This window comes from Oncorhynchus nerka, linkage group LG20, assembly GCF_034236695.1.
Source record: "Oncorhynchus nerka isolate Pitt River linkage group LG20, Oner_Uvic_2.0, whole genome shotgun sequence".
Lineage (NCBI taxonomy): Eukaryota > Metazoa > Chordata > Actinopteri > Salmoniformes > Salmonidae > Oncorhynchus > Oncorhynchus nerka.
Genome location: NC_088415.1, coordinates 72,744,540 through 72,765,148, shown reverse-complemented (window position 1 = coordinate 72,765,148; position 20,609 = coordinate 72,744,540). Strand labels below are relative to the sequence as shown.

The 20,609-nt window shown below is 41.0% G+C and overlaps 1 protein-coding gene across 2 annotated transcripts; it reads right to left on the bottom strand.

Annotated features, from left to right (window-relative positions):
• Positions 1-1,855: 1,855 nt before the first annotated feature.
• On the bottom strand, positions 1,856-20,288 carry LOC115103089 (kinesin-like protein KIF2C). 2 transcript variants are annotated; one of them, XM_029623713.1, is made up of 21 exons: positions 19,913-20,288; positions 19,008-19,102; positions 18,627-18,710; positions 18,458-18,506; positions 15,294-15,422; positions 14,957-15,049; positions 14,643-14,755; positions 10,666-10,761; positions 10,516-10,570; positions 10,259-10,421; positions 9,989-10,079; positions 9,840-9,903; positions 9,507-9,598; positions 9,166-9,308; positions 8,581-8,785; positions 7,462-7,572; positions 5,777-5,844; positions 5,594-5,687; positions 4,585-4,668; positions 2,360-2,453; positions 1,856-2,228 (listed from the first exon to the last, which is right to left on the bottom strand). In XM_029623713.1, the coding sequence occupies exons 1-21, from the start codon at positions 19,971-19,973 to the stop codon at positions 2,152-2,154; spliced, it is 2,061 nt and encodes a 686-aa protein (XP_029479573.1). In that variant the 5' UTR covers positions 19,974-20,288; the 3' UTR covers positions 1,856-2,151. The 2 variants fall into 2 exon arrangements, with proteins under 2 accessions (XP_029479573.1, XP_029479574.1); XM_029623714.2 differs by having other exon boundaries at positions 14,643-14,743; positions 19,913-20,286.
• Between the last annotated feature and the right edge of the window lie 321 nt (positions 20,289-20,609).

The window sequence follows — 20,609 nt, the reverse complement described above, 5'->3', positions numbered from 1 at the left end:
CACCGCCATGTTTAGTTTTGCCCAACCTGGGTCGAGGCACAGACACGGTCTCAATGGGGATAACTGAGCTGACTACACGGACTGTGCCAGTGGCAGACTCCACTAAGCTGGCAGGCTGGCTAACAGCCTGCTGCCTGGCCTGCACCCTATTTCATTGTGGAGCTAGAGGAGTTAGAGCCCTGTCTATGTTGGTAGATAAGATGAGAGCACCCCTCCAGCTAGGATGGAGTCTGTCACTCCTCAGCAGGCCAGGCTTGGTCCTGTTTGTGGGTGAGTCCCAGAAAGAGGGCCAATTATCTAGAAATTCTATCTTTTGGGAGGGGCAGAAAACAGTTTAACCAGCAATTGAGTTGTGAGACTGCTGTAGAGCTCATCACTCCCCCTAACTGGGAGGGGGAGTGTGAATAACTTAGTAGTATTGTGTGAATAACGTAGGTCGGGGTTCTCCGCTAATCCACTATACAAAACATTAGGAACACTTGCTCGTTCTGCAGAGTGAGCAGGTGAATACTATGATCCCTTATTGGATGAAGGGGAGGAATCAGGTTAAAGAAGGATTTTTAAGCCTTGAGACAAGGATTGTGTGTGTTCCATTCAGAGGTTGAATAAGCAAGAAAAGGTTTAAGTGCCTTTGAACAGGATGTTAGTAGGTTCCAGGCACTGTGTATCAAGAATGGTCCACCACCCAAAGGACATCTAGCCAACTTGACAACTGTGGGAATCATTGGAGTCAATATGAGCCAGCATCCATGTGGAACGCTTGACACCTTGTAGAGTCCATGCCCAGACAAATTGAAGCTGTTCTAAGGGAAACGGGGTGGGGACGACAACTCAATATTAGGCAGGTGTATAACTGAATAAATGTGCCTTCATAAAACCTACTACACTTATCACTATAGGAAAGTACCAATCACACTGTTGGAGTGCTGTTTCTGATCTCTATTTTATAGTAAAAAGGGAGCTCCCAAATAACCGAGGTAAGCAGATGAAAAGGGCCAAAAAAAAAAGGGAAATTAAATTCTGAAACTAGTGTAGTGTTGCAACACAACACTAGATGGACATCAAGAATGAGGCTGATAATAGATATGGCCATGAGCCGTGGTTTACGTGCGGTCTGGGTAACAAATTATTTTCTATCAACAAAAAAAACAACTCAAGAAGCAGAGCATTTCATCACGAATAAGGAAAGAATAACCAAAAACCGATGTGCTCTTGTTAACCATTATTGAGATGCCGAGTTCAAAGAAAAGTTTACGTTTGTGGTATACAAGGCCATAGGAAAGTGTTTCGCATTGCGCTTGCCTGTGAAAATGAGCAGACAGACTGCTGGTTGGGGGAGGGTTGGTTTGGGAGAAGGGAGGAGAATACCACCCAGTGAGATGGGGGCTGGGGTTGTGCTCATAGGAAACAGTTGTGCTGACTACAAGGCCTCACACCATGCAGTAGGGCCACCCAGTTGCAGGCAGAATTTGTTTATTTTTATCCTTTCGGGAAAATTGTTCAGTGTGAGCTGTTTATTAGGGCTTTGATTTGTTATGTATCAACTTTTGCTTGCAGGGTGTGTGTATACACAAGATGAACTTGTGTATAGTGGAGGTTTGGGGTCAAGAAGGAGAAAAGGGGCAAAAAGCCCCCGCACTGAGTGCTAGGCAGAGGTGCATGGGTCACCCTCCAGCTGCCTCTGTTGATGTCATGGGGCTAGAATGCAGCTCTGGGGTAGAGCATGTGTACAAACACAGGGAAACACATTTAAACTACTTAAACAAAATAAACATTGGAACACAAGCATCAGGCAAATGTTTGGTTGGTAAATGCAACAAAATAACATTACCTTAAGGATGACATATCAATAGAATTCATTAAAAAAACTTTAATCAAATCATTTTATAACTGGACAAATTTCCATTTTGTATACAAATACATTGAAAACATGAATTGTTAACATTCTTTCATGGACATCTATGGTATGTAGTGGGTTTAATGTTAGAGGTAATGTTTTATTTATTTTGCTATTAATTCAAGTTAGTGGAAATGAATTTATGTCCAATTGAACCCTTGCACAATAGTAACTGCATGATAAAACATTCACAACTCAACGGTACTTTTAATAGCACCATATTTCCAAGTGAACAAGTCGAGGGGCTGTCCCTCTCAGCAATAGCCTGATTTGGGTGTCATCCTTGCCAGTCGCTCTCCATCAATGGCATATTGCAATGCCAGGACTGTGTCTGTCAAGAGTAAGCCAAGGCCACAAAGTTAGAACATCTAGAGGGCACACTTGAGATCAACATTGGCTTTAGATATCAGGTTAGGCAAATGGAACTAGAAAAGTAACTGATTACTCAACACATTCACATACCCAGTAATTTTCTTGCGTAGTCCACAATATCTGTCACCCCAGCCTCAATGTCATATGATGGCATCTCCATTGGCTTGAGAAAATCACTGGCCCTCTGGACAACACATAAGAAAACAAAAGACATATGGAACTTACTCATGCAATACAAAGTCATTTGATGTGTCAAATCTTTGATTATATTTCAATTCAAGCCAAAATTGGTGCAGTTATAGGTTCAGAATGTTTAAAGCCGCCCACTCAAGAAAAAAATTCAAACTGTAACCAGTGCCTGCAACCTGGTTCAGGTTGTCAGTCAACCTAACAGGGTATTTAAAAACACAGGAATGAAATCATCAACATGTATTGATCACATTTTTACTAATGCTGCAGCAATTTGCTTTAAAGCAGTATCCAAATCCGTGGATGTAGTGATCACAATATAGTAGCCATATCTAGGAAAACCAAAGTTCCAAAGGTTGTGCCTAATGTAGTGTATAAGAGGTCATACAAGAAGTTTTGTTGTGATTCATATGTAGATGTAAAGAATATTTGCTGGTCTGTGGTGTGTAATGAGAAGCAAACACACTGAACTTGACATTTATGAAATTGCCGATTCCAGTTACTAATAAGCACGCACCCATTAAGAAAATGACTGAAATCTGTTAAATCGATTGATGAGGAATAAAAAATAAAAAAAACTGTATAGTTGAGAGGGATGAGGCAAAAGGTATGGCAAATAACTGACAGCCCAACTGATTGGCAAATGTACTGCAAATTAAGAAATCATGTAACTAAATTAAAAACTATACTATGAAGCGAAAATAAATTATGTAGAAGAATGATAGTGAAAAGCTTTGGAGCACCTTAGAATGACATTAATTTTTATTTTTGTTAAAGGCAAACTCCATTCCATCATTCATTGAATCAAATGGCTCATTGGTCACAAAACTCACTGGATGAAAAATTACTGAGGATAAGAGGATGATATTGCCACATCTTCAATTTAAGCCTACTACAAAGTGTTTGCCATCAGGCCTGGAGGGAAGCAAAAGTCATTCCCCTACCCAAGAATAGTAAAAGCCCCCTTTACTGGCTCAAATAGATGACCAATCAGCCGGTTACTAACCCTTTGACCAGATACAATGCTATTTCACAGTAACCAATTGACAGACTTTCAGCACGCGTATAGGGAAGGACATTCAACAAGCACAGCACTTACACAAATGACTGATTGGCTTCAGTGCAGCTTACTGATCATAGTCTGCTGCTGGAAAAACATGTGTTATGGCTTTACATCCCCTGCTATAATGTGGATAAAGAGTTACTTGTCTAACAGAACACAGAGGGTGTTCTTTAAGGGAAGCCTCAAACATAAATCAGGAAATCTCCAGGGTAGCTGTTTAGGCCCCTTAGCTGTTTAGGCCCCTTAATGTTTCAATCTTAACTAACGAGTAAAGCAAGTGTATCTATGCATGCGAATGACTCAACACTAAACGCGTCAGCTACTACAGCAACTGAAATGACTGCAACACTTAGAGCTGCAGTTAGTTTCAGAATGGGTAGCAAGGAATAAGTTAGTCCTAAATATTTCCAAAACTAAAAATCATGTGGAAATTGAGTTGACTACACTGCTTGGAGTAACCCTGGATTGTAAACGGTCCTAGTCAAAACATATTGATACAACAGTAATTAAGATTGGAAGAAGTCTGTCCATAATAAAGCGCTGCTCTGCCTTAACGACACTATCAAAAAGGCAGGTCCTACAGGCCCTAGTTTTGTAGCACCTGGACTACTGTTCAGTCGTGTGGTGCCAGGTGCCACAAAGAGGGACTTGGGAAAATTGCAGTTGGCTCAGAACTTGGTAGCATAGCTGGCCCTTAAAATTACACAGAGAGCTAACATTAATGACATGCATGTCAATCTCTCATGGCTCAAAGTGGAAGAGAGATTGACTTCATCACAACTTGTTTTTGTAAGAGGTGTTGACACGCTGAATGTACCGAGCTGTCTGTTTAAACTACTAGCACACAGCTCAGACACCCAACAATACCTACTCTCAATTGGTTAAAATCATACGATGCACACCAGTGATGACATTGGAAAAACATATTTTTTTACTACAAAACATAGAAATGCACCATTTTCACATACTTTGATGTTGGCGTGGTGCTGGAGATGATGAATATGAAGTAGAACAATTGTGTAATTTCCCTTTAAAGACGAGGTGAGAAAAAAGATAGGTATACCGTCAACTCCTCATGCACTAACTCCTCCAGCTCAGACACCTGGGAGATGGCCTCATACATGTCGGTCATGGGCACAATGGAGTCCTGCAAACATGACTGGGAGTTAATATTCTTGAACACATCACTGTCTAATGTCCACGTGATACTATGTCAGACTGAAGAAAAGGAAGTATCTAGTATCATCTCTTTAAAAAGTACATTTTTTTTGTGACAAGCAACTAAACGGGATGCATCTGAAATTGCACCCCACTTCCTAGTCAGGGTCTAAAATTAACAAACGCCACTGCAAAGTGCAGGTCAAATTTGGCATTGGTGGGTAAGGTGGTCAGGGCTCTACTGTGTGAGCACTTCACTCACTTTTGTGAATAAAAACAGTTAAGTAGGATTACAATTATAGTCAAATAAATGCTGCAGTAGCTGTATTCAAAGTATATCTGCCGTTTGTGTCATAGCTGATCAAATAAAATCACACATCCTATAGCCTATCCCACCTCGCACTGCAACACTGCCTGGGGGCCGTGAGCACGTTAAGAGCTGCGCAGAGGCATAAAAGCTGAAAACTTACTTGAAATTAAAGTCTACTGAACTGAGACTTTGTATTGTGTTTCCTGGCTATTTAAATTGTTTTGTTCACAAGCGAGGTTGTTTTTCAATGCGAGTTTCAACTGCTAGGGAAGAGAAGACAACGCTGCTCCTAATCAGACAATCTCACAGGCACAAACATGACTAAGCATGGTAACCTCCCAACCTTAAAGGAGCAGGTGAACAGTTCTCATCTTTGATATTTTTCACAAAAAAATATTAAAATGAAAACAATACACAACATTACTTCTTAGTAGTAATACATTTTTTTTTAGAAACATTACAAAGCATCCTCATCAGTTTGTGTTTTGTAGGTGTAATTTTAGTTGCATTTTATTGAGTGGTGAGTCGATGTTTTAATTTACCTGCCAGTGGCTGGTGGACCAAAAAGTACTACTTTATCAAAGCCAAGGGATTTTGATCTTACCTCCTCTGATGAGCTGTTCTCCACTTCCATCTCATCAATCTTCTTGGGAAGATCAGCATCATTCACCCTGGATGTCCCATTCAGTTCCTTTGCTCTATGACAAGGAACAAAATACATAAGAAACAATTACCACTGAAAATCAATAACAAGATACTTACTATCCATTCATGGGTTTGAGTGTACCTGTCTGCATAGCGTAGTGTGTTTAGAGTGTAATCGCATGAGGCCATTCCAGGAGACACCATAGCAATCTGGAACATAAGAAAACATTATAGCCGATATTAAGTTACAGGAACAAAGTGGAGGAGCGATTCAGCGGGTCGGACACGAGTCGTATGTGGCAGGGGCTCCTAACGATCACAGACTACAAAAAGAAAGCCAGCTACGTCACGGACACCAACGCCACCCTACCGGACGAGCAAAACACCCGTTTCCCCACGCTTTCAGCACAATGATGACTAAGACGACAAGGAGAGTGCCTGAGGACAACGAGGGCTACATATTTACGGTCTCCACAGAGGATGTGTAAGTCATTCAAACGTGTTAACCCTCGCAAGGCTGCCAGCATCCCTATCCGCACCCTCAGAGCATTTTCAGACTAGCTGGCTGTTGTGTTTTCGGGCCTTTTCAATCTCTCCAACTCAGGCCGCTATCCCCACCTGCTTCAAGACGTCCACTATCATCCCCGTGCCCAAGAAAGGGAAAGTAACTGAATGACTAGCAACGCGTAGCACTCACTTCCATCATGAAGTGCTTCAAGAGACTAGATAAAAAGACCACGTCACCTCTTCCCTCCCCAATTCGCCAACCACCCGACAGATTCACTGACAATGCAAATGCCATTGCACTGCACACTGCCCTAACCCACCTGGACAAAAGGAATGCCTATGTGAGGATTCTGTTCATTGACTACAGCTCAGCATTAAATACCATAGTGCCCTTTAAGTTTACCACAAAGCTCACGGCCCTGAGACAGAACTCCTACCTATGCAACTGGGTCCTGGACTTCCTGACGTACCACTCCCAGGTGGTGAAGGTAGTCAACATTCTCTCTTCGACACTGATCCTTAACACGGGGGTGCCACAAGGTGCGACCTCAGTCCCCTCACGACTGAGTGGCCTCACACAGTTCCAACTCCATCACATTTGATGACGACACGACAGTAGTAGGCCTGATTACCAACAGTGACAAGACTGCCTACAGGGAGGATGTGAGTACTCTGAAAGCGTGGTGCCAGGTAAACAATATCTCAACATCAGAAAAATAAACAGGAGTCGATTGTGGACAAGAGAAACAAGGCTAGGCACGCCCCCTTCCTCATCAATGGAGCCACCATGGAGACTGTCAAAAATGTGTACACCGAGGAACTTGACACCTGAGAAGCTGAAATGGTCAAACCACAGACACCGTGGTAAAGGCAAGACTCTACAATCTCAGGATGCTGAAAAAAAATGTGGCCTGTCTCCATGGTCCCTCGCAGTGTTCTACAGGAGCACCATCGAGAGCATACTGTCGGGCTGCATCACACTGCAAGGTCCTACAGAGGGTGGTGTGCTCAAGTGAACGCACCCTTGGGACACCTGCAACACCATGGGGGGGGGACCAAAAAGATAAATCAGGGACCCCAGCAACGGCCTGTTCCCATCACTTAGATGCACAGTATAGGAACATCATGGCAAAATGTGTAAGACTGGCCAATAGCTTGTACCCCCAGATGAGACGGCTGTGAATAGACACCACTAGTCAGCTACCTGCTCCCCGTTCTCCTCCTGACTCCCATAACCATAACTACATCAGTAGTTAATAAGCCATTTTTAAGATTGTGCCTCTAGAGCTAAAGCCCAAAGAGGAGTCACCAAGCCTTTACCATGCATGTCCTGGAGTTCTCTCCGATGAAGGAGTCTCGGAGCACCTGTGTCAGCTTGCTCATCCTGAAGGGTATGTGTTGGCTGTCCATCCCCAAGGAGCGAATACATTCCTACAGGGAGAGGAGGGAGAAAGTAGGGTTTAAACCAGCATTTTGCAAACTAGGGGTCACAACCCCCCACAAGAGAAACTGAAATTTTAAAAATAAAATAAAGCTCTGTCCATAGAACCAGGGTTACATCAGTAACCTCTGGTAGCCACTAGATGCGGTTGTAATAAACAGAGTGATTGGCTCTATCCTTTGAACCCGCTTAAACTACAAAGTATTATGACCCCCCACCACTGAAAGACACAACTCTCAGGAACATGTAGGAGTCTGCTTTTTCCTTCCACAATGCCCACAACCCAAAGGATTCATTAGAACAGAGTGGACAAGACCAGGCACTAAATCAGACAAGGTCAAAAAAAAAATATATATTTTCTACACATTATTGCCTGACAATCCCAATACCTTTCTGATGCATTTCAGTCACTTCAAACCATACCTCCTTCAGATTGAAGTACTGTCAAAAATACTGTCAGACTGATTTGTAATAGAATAATAGCCCCAACTTTAAAATTATTATACATTCTTTGATTGAGATATAAATAAAATGGGGTTGCGGGCCCAAAAAGTTTGGAAAGCCCTGGCTTAGAATGAGTGAGGAGCTGCAGCTCACAGCTCTAAACTTGGGTTTCTTTCTAAATGTAACTCTTGCAGAATAAGCTGCTCAGTGTATATTCTCAAATCATACAAAAAAAATGTTTAAAGTTATTTTGACGTCACAAGATAGTTACATTAATAATCTTGACATTGCCTACACATTTATGAGGGCTTTTGCTGTATATACAGGTGGTTCATACCTGCTATATGATCATATTCACTAGGCACAAAACAGAAGACTGCAAGAGGGACTAACTGAACATGTCCAATTAGAAACACCTGCTCCCATTTTCTGTTGCAAACATTTTGCTACGGTGTGTACACGAATGAATACACCCCAGGTAAAAGGATTTCTAAAGAGTGAAAAATAGAAGGACAGCGGGCTAGTAGTTGTAATAGTAGAGTAGTTGTATTCACCTTGAGAGCCAGCAGGCTGCGGTTGATCTCGGCCGTCTCTGCCAGGGTCTGTCTGTCGTTGCTGCTGACGTCTGTGCCCCTCTCGTTCCCCGCCAGGTCCACCAGGGAGAACTTCCCGTGCAGCTGGTTCCTCCTCCGCAGGATCACCTGCAGGATGGCGTGGGAGCGAGACGAGTTGGCGTTGGCGGACGTCTGGCCGGACGTCCTGCGAAAGATGCAGCAAATCATCGTCACAAATAAATCACTACTTTAGTTGCTTACATTTTAAAATAAGTTGCATCCTGAAGGACTCTATAGGGCTTTAGTATGCTAAAGTTGGATGAGATATTCATATTTGTCAAACTACAAAACAGGAACAGAAGACAACACACATGCTAGACAGGGAGAGGGAAAACCAGGGGTCTGTTCAGGAGGGCGCAATGTTCCAGAACATTCAGGTGGAAATGTGCAGTGTTGACAAGATATGATTGTGCGTCAAGAAGAATAGAGAATCCTGTCAGCTCTATTCATTCCATGTATATCTAACATTTTGAATGTTTCACCTCACTGAACACACTCCGGGTGGAGTCAAAACAACATATGTACCTGCAAGCACTGCCCATCTCAATCATCTTGATGACGTCTTCTGCACACGACACGTACATCTCCTGCAGGCCGACCACCTGGACCTGTTGTTTCTCATCCTCTAGCACTCGCAGCGTGGCCTTCTTGTTCAGCAGATCAAACACCTGCATATGCGAAGCCAAGTGTGTTAGTAGTGCTCTGGTCAAAAGTAGTTCACTATATAGGTTGCCATTTGGGATACACAGCCTTAGTCATACCTAAAATTAGTCTAAACTTTTGTTCTAATCATGATGGATTCTCCACCAACAACAAAATCAAATCCCCAAGCTGCTTGAGGAGCACTACGAGCTCTTCCTTCTCACCTTGCCATTGTAGATCTCAAAAAAGGTCACATAGGGGCACAGGTCCTGACTGGAATATCTCCTCTGCTTCAGAAGGGTGAACACATCCTGAGCTAAGCAACAAGTAAGAGGAACAAGGAGTTACAAGACACTGTAAGACATCATGGAAGGATGGCCTAAGTAAAGGTCATGTATAACATTTACATACATAAATTCTAAAATGTGAGGTGGAAAGATCTATTCTTTAGTAGTGACCTCAAATATATCTATCAAAATATTTCCAGAAAACAATTAAAAAGGATAACTAAGCCAATATTGTAATGTTGATGCTGATATAAAATATAAATAATTTACCTGCCAAGGCATAGATCCCTTTGGAACTGTTCTGGCTCTTCCCTGAAAAGTCTCCTCCCATTGTCTGAATAGGGTAAAAGATGGGTACAAATTTTACATGAGAGAAAACTGCTATAGTGTCAACCTGACAGGTAAAGGGAAAGACTTACGTGAGTTTTACCACTTCCAGTTTGGCCGTAAGCAAAACAAGTTGCCATTCCTCCGTCAAAGATGGTCTGGACAAGAGGCTTGGCGGTAAACCTATCATTAAGAAATACAAGTATGTGGTTGTCTTGCAAAAACAAGTAATGTTGATACACCCAACAAACTTCATAAAGAGAACATGCACGCAAACGGTATTTGAACAGAACGTTTTGAAATCGGCAAATAATTGTAAAATAAACTGAAGATAATATTGTTTAGAAAACAAAAGTGAATACCTGTACACTAAGTCATTGGTGGATGACTCATCAAAGGAGTAGTCAAAATGGAAGACCTGGTTGTCCAGGTATTTGGTCAGGTCCACTTTCTGCTTGGGTTCATGAACAAGCAGCGTTCCATTTCCAGGGATAGTCACCACATCAATTTCTTTCTTGGTCACCTCTAAGAATATCACACATAAACACTCAACATTAGAATGGACCAAAGATGCAGGGTGATGATACAAGGAGTGAGTTAAAACGTTCATTAAGCATACCTTTATTGTTGAGGGGACGCTTGCGAACACACACACAAATTCTATGAGCTTCAACCTGTTGACCAAAAATAATTATTTAAGATACATTCTCTAATATAAGCAATAATTATAAATTACCTTCCACATTTCAACACTTGTTCTTCATCTTACCGTATCCGATGGACTTAAAGGAAATACTTCCAAGGTCTCTCTGAAGTCTTCAATCATCTGGTAAAACTGCTTGTTCGGTCGGTTTGTGTCACCAAACTACAGGAAGCAGAACTACATGTATAAGAGAAGTGATAAACTGGTGGGTCTGTAGTATTTCAAAATATTTTAGTAAATGCTTTCACTAGTTTAACACCGATGTGGAAAACCGATGTCAAAGCTGTGCATACCTATTTAATGTAGGCATATGACGTAATGTCGCCACGTAAAATGTTGCGTTACACGTGCAACACAGCTTTGCTAACCTAGCCCACAATGTTTGATGTGTGCATCGAGCAGTCAACAAGTCCAACAGTCATTTGAAAGAGTAAGAACATTTAAGAGAGACAACTCAAAGGCGAAATCCATTAACCAAAATAATGGAATTCATTGCCGTTGACAATCAACCGTTCTCGGTCGTGAGTGATATTGGCTTTCGCGACTGGTCCAGCACCGGTACACACTAGGAGGGAGGTGGTGAGTGTGGTGTCAGGAAAACAACCTCTCGCTCAACGTCAAAACTAAAAGGAGAGGATTATGGACTTCAGGAAACAGCAGAGCGAGCACCCCCCTATCCACATCGAAAGAACAGCAGGGGAGAAGGTGGAAAGTTAAGTTCCTCGGCATACACGTCACAGACAAACTGAAATGGTCCACCCACACAGACAGTGTGGTGAAGAACGCGCAACAGCACCTCTTCAACCTCAGAAGGCTGAAGAAATTTGGCTTGTCACCCAAAACCCTGAAACTTTTATAGCACATTCGAGAGCATCCTGTCAGGCTGTATCACAGCCTGGTATGGCAACTGCACCGCCCTCAACCACAGGGCTCTCCAGAGACCGAGTTGTGCAGTCTGCACACCGGGGGCAAACTACCTGCCCTCCATGAATCAAAATCAAATCAAATTTATTTATATAGCCCTGTACAGAAACCCGGCCTAAATCCCCAAACAGCAAGCAATGCATGTGTAGAAGCACGGCACCTACAGCACCCGATGTCACAGGAAGGCAAAAAGATCCAGGACAACAACTACCCGAGCCACTGCCTGTTCACACCGCTACCATCCAGAAGGGGAGGTCAGTACAGGTGCATCAAAGCTGGAACCGAGAGACTGAAGAACAGCTTCTATCTCAAGGCCATCAGACTACTAAACAGCAATCACTAACTCAGAGACTGCCGCCTATATTGAGACTCAATCACTGGCCACTTTAATAAATGGATCACTAGTCACTTTATACAATGCCACTTCAATCATGTTTACATATCTTAAAATGACTCATATCACATGTATATACTGTATTTTATACCATCTATTGCACTTGCTAATGCAGCTCGGCCATCCATATACATATTTTCATTCACCCCTTTAGATTTGTGTGTATTAGGTAGTTTTCAGGGGCTGTTAGTGCAGTAATATCTGTCGGAACTAGAAGCACAAGCATTTCGCTACACTCGCATTAACATCTGCTAACCATGTGTATGTGACAAATAAAAATTGATTCGACTACCAAGTGTGCTATTATTCCAGATGTTGTCCTACCGGAGTTGCACAGTAATAGCGTCACTGCTATTAGTTTCACGCCATATGGAATGCCGTTTGAGTCTGTGTATCAAAAATATACACGTCAAATAACACAGTTCTATTATTGAATGTTGTGTTCTGAATTTGCACCAGCAAGCCAAGCGCCACCACTACTATCAGTAGCACTGTCAAAGCTGTACAAAGAAAGCCTGCAAACAAGCAAATACTGGCCACAAATGATGCGTTTACAACACTGTTGGTAATAAAGCATTATTTGCTCGACCACAACTTCTGGGGTATCTAGCTAGCACCAATACAACCAGCCTGAAAACAATGACCATTTAAAACTGTCATTTTCATTATTCTTAGCAATGATTTAGGAATCCTTGTGAGTAAGTATTAGCTAGGTAGCCACTTGTTGTTTGCCTATTGAAATTGAACTTCAGTTCATGAAAATATATAGCTAGCCAGCTACTTAACCCAGTGAGGCTCAACCAGACCGTGTTGTGTAGCTAGCCACAATAAGGATTAGGCACAATAGTGTAGTTTGCAGTTTGCCTTCAAAATAAAAAAAAGTACCTATTTGAAAGTGATGCAGAAGGTTACAATTGGTGGAATCATGCCATATTTAGACTAGATAATGTTAAACAAGGTTTAAATGTGAAGCAATGATATACCTGTGATACCTCATTGACATGGGGTATCAGTCTACTCAGTGACACCCACAGAGCACAAATGTGAAGAGTTTACACAAATATTAGCTTTGTAGCTCTTATCGCGGGACTGTGACTGTGTGAAATCACCTCCCAGTCAGCCTATTGTGTGTGTTGACATTTATATTGCACTGTACAGCTTTACCTAAGGATTGGGGATTAATGAAATGGGGTAACAGTCTACTCAATATCTAATATGTTTGTTCCCAACGTCCTCCTCAGAGTTAACAGACTCCAAAACATCCATACAGTATTGTTTTTCCTCTGGAATAGTGTTCAATACACATAGGTTGACAATAAATGTGTCTCCATTCACAGTGGTTTCAGAGTCCCGCAATAAGAGCTACGATGCTAATGTTCTCTGGGTGTCACTGAGTAGACTGATACCCCATGTCAATGATCCACAATCCATAGGTAAGGCTTTACAGTGAAATAAGAATGCCCCCAATACAATTCAAAAGTATAATACCCCAGTGGGCGGCAGGCGGTCTAGTGGTTAGAGCTTTGTGCCAGTAACCGAATGGTTGCAAAATCGAATCCACGAGCTGACAAGGTAAAGAACGGTCGTGCTGCCCCTGAACAAGGCAGTTAACCCACTGTTCCTAGGCCGTCACCGTAAATAAGAATTAGTGCTTAACTGACTCGCCTTGTTAAATATATATATATTTTTTTTTAAATGTCATTGATCCACAATCCATAGATAAGGCTGTACAGTAAAATAAGTATGCCCCCAATGCAATTCCAAAGTATAATACATCCAGCGTGATTTCAGATTTGTCAAATTAACAATTGATCTTTTGTTGATTTTATACAACATTCCAACCTCGTTTAGCATGATTTATTCAATTATGGCATAATTATACTTGTATTAATTTTGCATCACTGTCTGACATACTTTTATTTAGAAGGCTAAACGCAATGTCCACATTGTGGTTAATTCTTATTGTGGGTAGCTTCACATAGATGGGGTCTGACCACCATTAATCAAATAAGAAATCTTATAAATTAGGGTTATTTTAGATGATACCTAACTAAATAGTTAGCTAGCTAGCTATCGCTACTGAAACAGATGGTCGTTTTGCTATGTTTGAGGAAGATTGTTTGCATCCATGAGCTAGCTAGCTTTTCTTTTTTTGACTAGCATTAGTTGTTGGTTGAGAATGAAACGACTGAACAATGAAACAGCACAGCAAGTAAGTGAAAAATAGGTTTTGATGATGTTTTACTGGTAATGGGGAAATATGTAAATGCCAACAAAATAACTTTTTTGTCAGTGTGGTGTGTGTGTAACCTTTATTTAACTAGGCAAGTCAGTTAATAACAAATTCTTATTTACGGAGGACACTGGGCCAATCATGGCCGGGTGTGATACAGCCTGGATTCGAACCAGGGACTGTAGTGACCCCTCTTGCAGTGCCGTAGACCTCAGTGTCCATGTGTTTTAACTCTAACGTACTAGAATGCTTAAAAAGCCACTAATTTTTGTTATAAAAAAAAATATATATATATAAAAAATCAGTACCTTGTTTTTTTTGTCAAGAAAAGTTTCAGATATCAGTAAAAAATGTAATGTCGGTGCATCTCCAATAGAACCTAATTGGGGGAATTGACGGCAAGTTAGCTATAGACCTAATGGTCTGCATCTTCACAAAAGCTCATTTCCACAGGACAATAGTACCATGTAAACATTATACAATGTCTCATACCTTTCCCTTCTTGGGCACCATGTCAGAACTCTTGACTGCATGGGACAATCTTTTGTTCACTGGTTTGCTCATGTCTGTGGGTACCACAGATCTCCGTTTGTCTGAAAGAGAAGCTATCAAATGTGATGAATGATGCTCACGAAGATAGCAGGGCATCACAGAGTCTAGAATCATGCCCCCCAGGCAATTTAATGTATTTTTAATTGTGATCTCTAAGGCAAAACTAATCATAGATCAGCACTCCTATAAGACTATTTATGAATACATGTCCAGAGCGATAAACAGTGATGTGACTCAAAGTTCCTAAAGCTCACTTGAGGTGACTAAGACACTCTTGGTCTCGTTGACTGGCGGCAGGACAACAGTCTGTCTCTGATCGTTCCTCTTCCCCACTCGGTTGGGCACACCTGGAAAATGAAGTATGTTGAATATCAAGAAGACACAGAGGGGGAAAAAATTGAGGGTAATGGAATTCATTATTTGAATGAAAGTAAGAAATATAGCCTGAGCGCCAGTCGGTTTGTGTCATGCCAACTCCCTGTCACTAAACAATGACAGCAATGGAGTTGGCAAGAGCACAAACAGATCTGGGGGCAGCATATAAGGGATAGGCAAGAAATCAGAAAGCACAAAATGAGAAGCAACCCCAACCAGAAGCTTTGAGGACAGAGGGTGGATATTCTGAAGACAGGAAGTCTTGTTTAGTCTTAGCAGGTTCAGAGACTGGAGCAGGGGCCCGGAACAAGCATGTCTGCCGTATGGACTTTCTAGGAAGTGGAACTGAGTAGAAGAGTATAGTTAGCCTAACACCTTAACGACTACAGTTGTATTGAGTAGTCTTTTGTATGATTAATAACTCGTTCATCATTCTTCTGATCCCAACACTAGGCCAGTTGTGTAAAGTACTTAAGTAAAAATACTTGAAAGTACTAAAGTAGTTTTTGGGGCATCTGTACTTTACCATTTATATTTTTGACAACTTTTACTTCACAACATTGCAAAAGAAAATGTACATTTTACTCCGTACAATATCCCAGACACCCAAAGGTACTTGTTACATTTTGACTGCCTAGCAGAACAGAAAAATTGTTTTAGGATTTGGGTATGTAATTTTAGGCAAAATTTGAAGGAAAAAAAAGAGAAAAAAAGTCAGCTCCTTAAAAGGTATCTTTACTTTTACTCAAGTATGACGATTGAGTACTTTTTCCACCACTGCACTAGACAATAAACCATATAAATATCATGATTTCAATGTAGGCCTAGTAAACAGCTGGCCAGCTCCTTTTCCACTACTAATTCTCAATGTGTTCAATTTTAGCTGGGCGAATCAGGAATGCCATGTCAATTACTTTGTGTTTTATTTTCAAATGACTGTGTTACCTTTTAAACTGTCATGGTCAAAATATATACATTCAATGGTTGTAAAGATGTGGAGACGTCTCGACTTTGACACAATTCAAAAAGCAAGTCCTGCAGGCTCTAGTTGTCTTATCTTGATTATTGTCCAGTCATGTGGTGAAAAGAAAATACCTAGTTAAGCTGCAGCTAGCCCAGAACAGAGTGGCACGTCTTGCTCTTCATTGTAATCAGAAGGCTAATATAAATACTATGCAGGCCAGTTTCTCTTGGCTAAGAGTTGAAGAGTGTGACTGCATCACTTCTTTATATAAGAAACATGTGGAAAATTCAAAATTGTTTACAGGGAACTTATACACAGCTCTGGCAAGCACACTTACCCCACCAGACATACCACCAGGGGTCTTTTCAGTCCCCAAATCCAGAACAAATTCAAGAAAGCGTACAGTATTATATAGAGACATTATTGCAGGGAACTCCCATCTCACATTTACATTACATTTAAGTCATTTAGCAGACGCTCTTATCCAGAGCGACTTACAAATTGGTGCTTTCACCTTATGACATCCAGTGGAACAGCCACTTTACAATAGTGCATCTAAATCTTTTAGGGGGGTGAGAAGGATTACTTTATCCTATCCTAGGTATTCCTTAAAGAGGTGGGGTTTCAGGTGTCTCCGGAAGGTGGTGATTGACTCCGCTGTCCTGGCGTCGTGAGGGAGTTTGTTCCACCATTGGGGGGCCAGAGCAGCGAACAGTTTTGACTGGGCTGAGCGGGAACTGTACTTCCTCATATTGCTCAAATGAACAGCAAACCTTGTTTATAAATTTAAAAAATTAAATGACAAAATACCTCATGGCACAATGCCTCTCCCTAGATAGTATGTAGGTATGGATATGTAGACAATGTGTGCCATTTTTACATGTATGTAGTTCTGTACTTGAGCTGTTCTTGTCTAATAAGGTTCTTATTAAGTCATATTTCATGTGGACACGCGAAAGCAGCAGCTACTCTTACAATGGGGATCCTAAAACAACCTCACCTGGTGGTCGAGGTCTTAATTGAAAGGTAAAAACCGGCAGACTCGGCCCTCTGTGGAATGCATTGAACTAGAAAGAGTGCTAGTACCCTTAACAAAACTGCTTAGGGTCACTTTACAGTACAAATACACTGAGTATACCAAACATCAGGAACACCTTCCTAATATTAAGTTGCACCCCACCTGTTGCCCTCAGAACAGCCTCAATTCATTGGGGCATGGACTCTACAAGGTGTTGAAAGCATTCCGCAGGGATGCTGTCCCATGTTGACTCAAATGCTTCCCACAGTTGTGTCAAGTTGGCTGGATACCCTTCGGGTGGTGGACCATTCTTGAAAAACCCAGCAGTATTGCAGTTCTTGACACAAACTGGGGCGCCTGGCACCTATTACCATACCCAGTTTAAATATTTCGTCTTGGCCATTCACCCTCTGAATGGCACACATGCACAATCCATGTCTCAATTATATCAAAGCTTAGAAATCCTTCTTTAACTGGTCTCCTCCCCTTCATCTACACTGATTGAAGTGGATTTAACAGGTGACATCAATAAGGCATCATAGCTTTCACCTGGTAAGTCTCATGGAGCTGTTCTTTATGTTTTGTATACTCAGTGTATGTCTATATAGTTTCAACCACAGTAGGCTGATATAATACGGAACAAAGACATTTTGGAACCTATTGTCACAAAATGGAATTCTAGTTGTAAACAGTATGGTATAGGTCTTCTCTGTACATGATTGGTAGCCATCACATACCAAATAGTTCATCAATTATATATGTACAGATTACCTACTGTCCCACTACAAGGGCAGTTCCACTAAACACAAAGTGTGTAAATGTATTGTGTACCATTGATTAAAGTTATTATGCACCTGAAGATACAGGCCAATATGTGATTATCTTCAAATCAAGGTATAACTGAGGAAAACAGCCCTATATGGGATTCCATCTCATAAAGCGATTTAGCATATGATTTGGTTAGAGAGGAACATGCATTGCATGCAAACCTGTCTTCTCAAGAGGACCCACTTGAGCAGAACCATATAAAGGAAATATCCATAATTAACCATCTTTCACACACACCACTGAAAGAAACACTTAAGACAGGGGTAGGCAAACTAGATTCAGCCGCAGGCTGATTTTTGTCAGGGCGAATGGTGGGGTGCCGGAACATAATTACAGTGATTAGTTCACTGCAAATTGTCCGCAACGAAAACCAAAAATGTATTTGAAAATAACAATAATTTCATACCTTGATAACACAATCACATCTTTTTTTAATCATGGCAATACTTGAACAGATTTCCTAAATTAACAGATTTTCATAAACTAAACTTTTTTTGCTGAATCCACAGTATCCACAAAAAAAAACGTGTTCTAACTTAACATAATAACTTCTCAAGACAAGTCACTTACGATTGGAAGGAGCAGGGATCCTGGATGAACGGAGACGGCTTTCATATTTCTGGAGAAAATAAAAATCACACACGTAAGCAACATTGTTCCTGACTTTAGGACCATCAACTTTCAAATGTAATACACTTTGAACCTCAAGCTCCTAGGCCCACCCCTAGAGTATGCTTACCTTCTCTGGGGGAGCAGGTGTAGTAGCGGATTTCATGTGCTCAAAAAGCGCTTCATTCAGGGACCATAATTCATTCATTTCGAGCTAAATGACAGGAATAGCAGCAGTATGTCAACAAACATCAGTTTATTTAAAAAGTTGCAGCACATAGCGTAGCTAGATCCAACTATTTATTGTCTTCCAGAGCTCTTACATGAATCCAAACGTATTTCATGTCACTCAAACTAGTATAAAAGGGGATATTTCACTCAAAGAAACATGTTTGTATTTTGTTCATTAGTCCACTGTTGATATGGTCCCAAAAATGCATCAGTCAAGATTAAAAGCACTTTAAGTTTATTGTTCTCTGTAACATAGACAAGGCACTCTTGAACCACTTACCTCCTTTCCCCTGCATACAGATTTCTCAAACCATTCAACTTTTACAATAGATGTTGTGGAATCAACCGTTTTGATGTTTGCAGTATGCACTCGCCCTATAAAACACATTCAGCCATCAGTCACTTTACACCACCTGTTAGCAAGTTCACACCAATGCCTAGCCGACTAAACTACACGGGGGAAGAAGTTGGTGGAGTTCATTAGAAACTTCCTTCACCGTAGAGTTTAGTCAGTTAATCAAAGTACAATGCCCTGCCTGGACCAGCGTTAGCTACTACACTGTAACGGTAGTCACCCATTTCTACGTTAGCTAACTAACGTTATACTATTAAAACAAACAATCAACGGATGGCGTCATTATCCTATCCAACTAACGTTAGCTAAGTCAAATACTGTACCTAGCAAAATTTACTAAAGTATTTAGCCATATTGTTTCTTTGTAACTACAATAGCTAATTATTTAAAGTCAGTAGGTACCTGGAATAATGACAGACTATTAGCTAGTTACTGTAAATCAACAACCACACAGGTAACGACGTTAGCTATTCGCAGATAACGTTGTGTTGACTAAATTCGGCTAACGCGTTAACGTTAGCTGAGTTCAACTCATTCACCTGTACAGTAACTGACTTACGCAACAACAACAGAAAGGTTGGCTACTGTAGCTAATATAACAAATAACAGCCAAATGCATAACCTACGTTAATGTTTGCTAACTAAGAAGCGAAATCATGTGGGAGGCGAATCTAACTTACTAACGCTAGCTAACCACCTTAATGTAACGTTTTGTATTGCAGGGCACATTTGAAAAAGAAACCTTGCCAACGTTAGGTCTCAATATGTATTTCCTAGTCAAATAAAACAGGTAGCGTTATAATAAAAAAAAAGTTAGCTACACAGCTTACCGTCGCTTCTTTGGATGTTGACTGGAAACCCAACAAGAAGGTTTGCCATAGCTGAATCCATGTTAATTCGTGTAAACAGTTGAATTATGTAGAAAAGTTATCAAACGCCAGTCAACCGCCAAAAGATTTGAAAGTCGTCTCACGTCAGCGGAAGAAGTAGGAAAAAGGCAATGCTCATTGGTCGTGGGCAAGGATGTTTAGTTTTAGGATGGTTTATCTAATTCGACCATTTGAAAAACAAGCAAACATAAAACTTTAAAAAGACACCCATGTCATATGCACATTAGTAAAATCATATAGGAAAACACGCAAAGTCTAGGACGTATTTCATTTGTGGTCCTCTTGTGACAAGATGGCTCGGCAAGATTGGCAACAGTTGTAACGTGAACGTCGTCGTGGCTAGGACTCCAGCTTTTGTCAAATTAATGTCAGATTTGAATTTTCGTAGCAGGTCAGGAGAATTTACGCAGCACTGTCAGGTTAGGATAAATAACATAGCAGGTTGAGATGATTAGATTAAGGTTAGCAAAAATTCAAAAAACTAAAACGTTTGACTTTAATTTGACCAAAGCTGTATCCCTTCTAGCCATAGGAACAAATAGAAGAAAAACACATTTCATTATTGCAGGTTACCTTGGCAGGTGTCGTATCCATTTGAATAAGTATGTGGTAGTCTTTTTTGTACCTTTAATAGAAA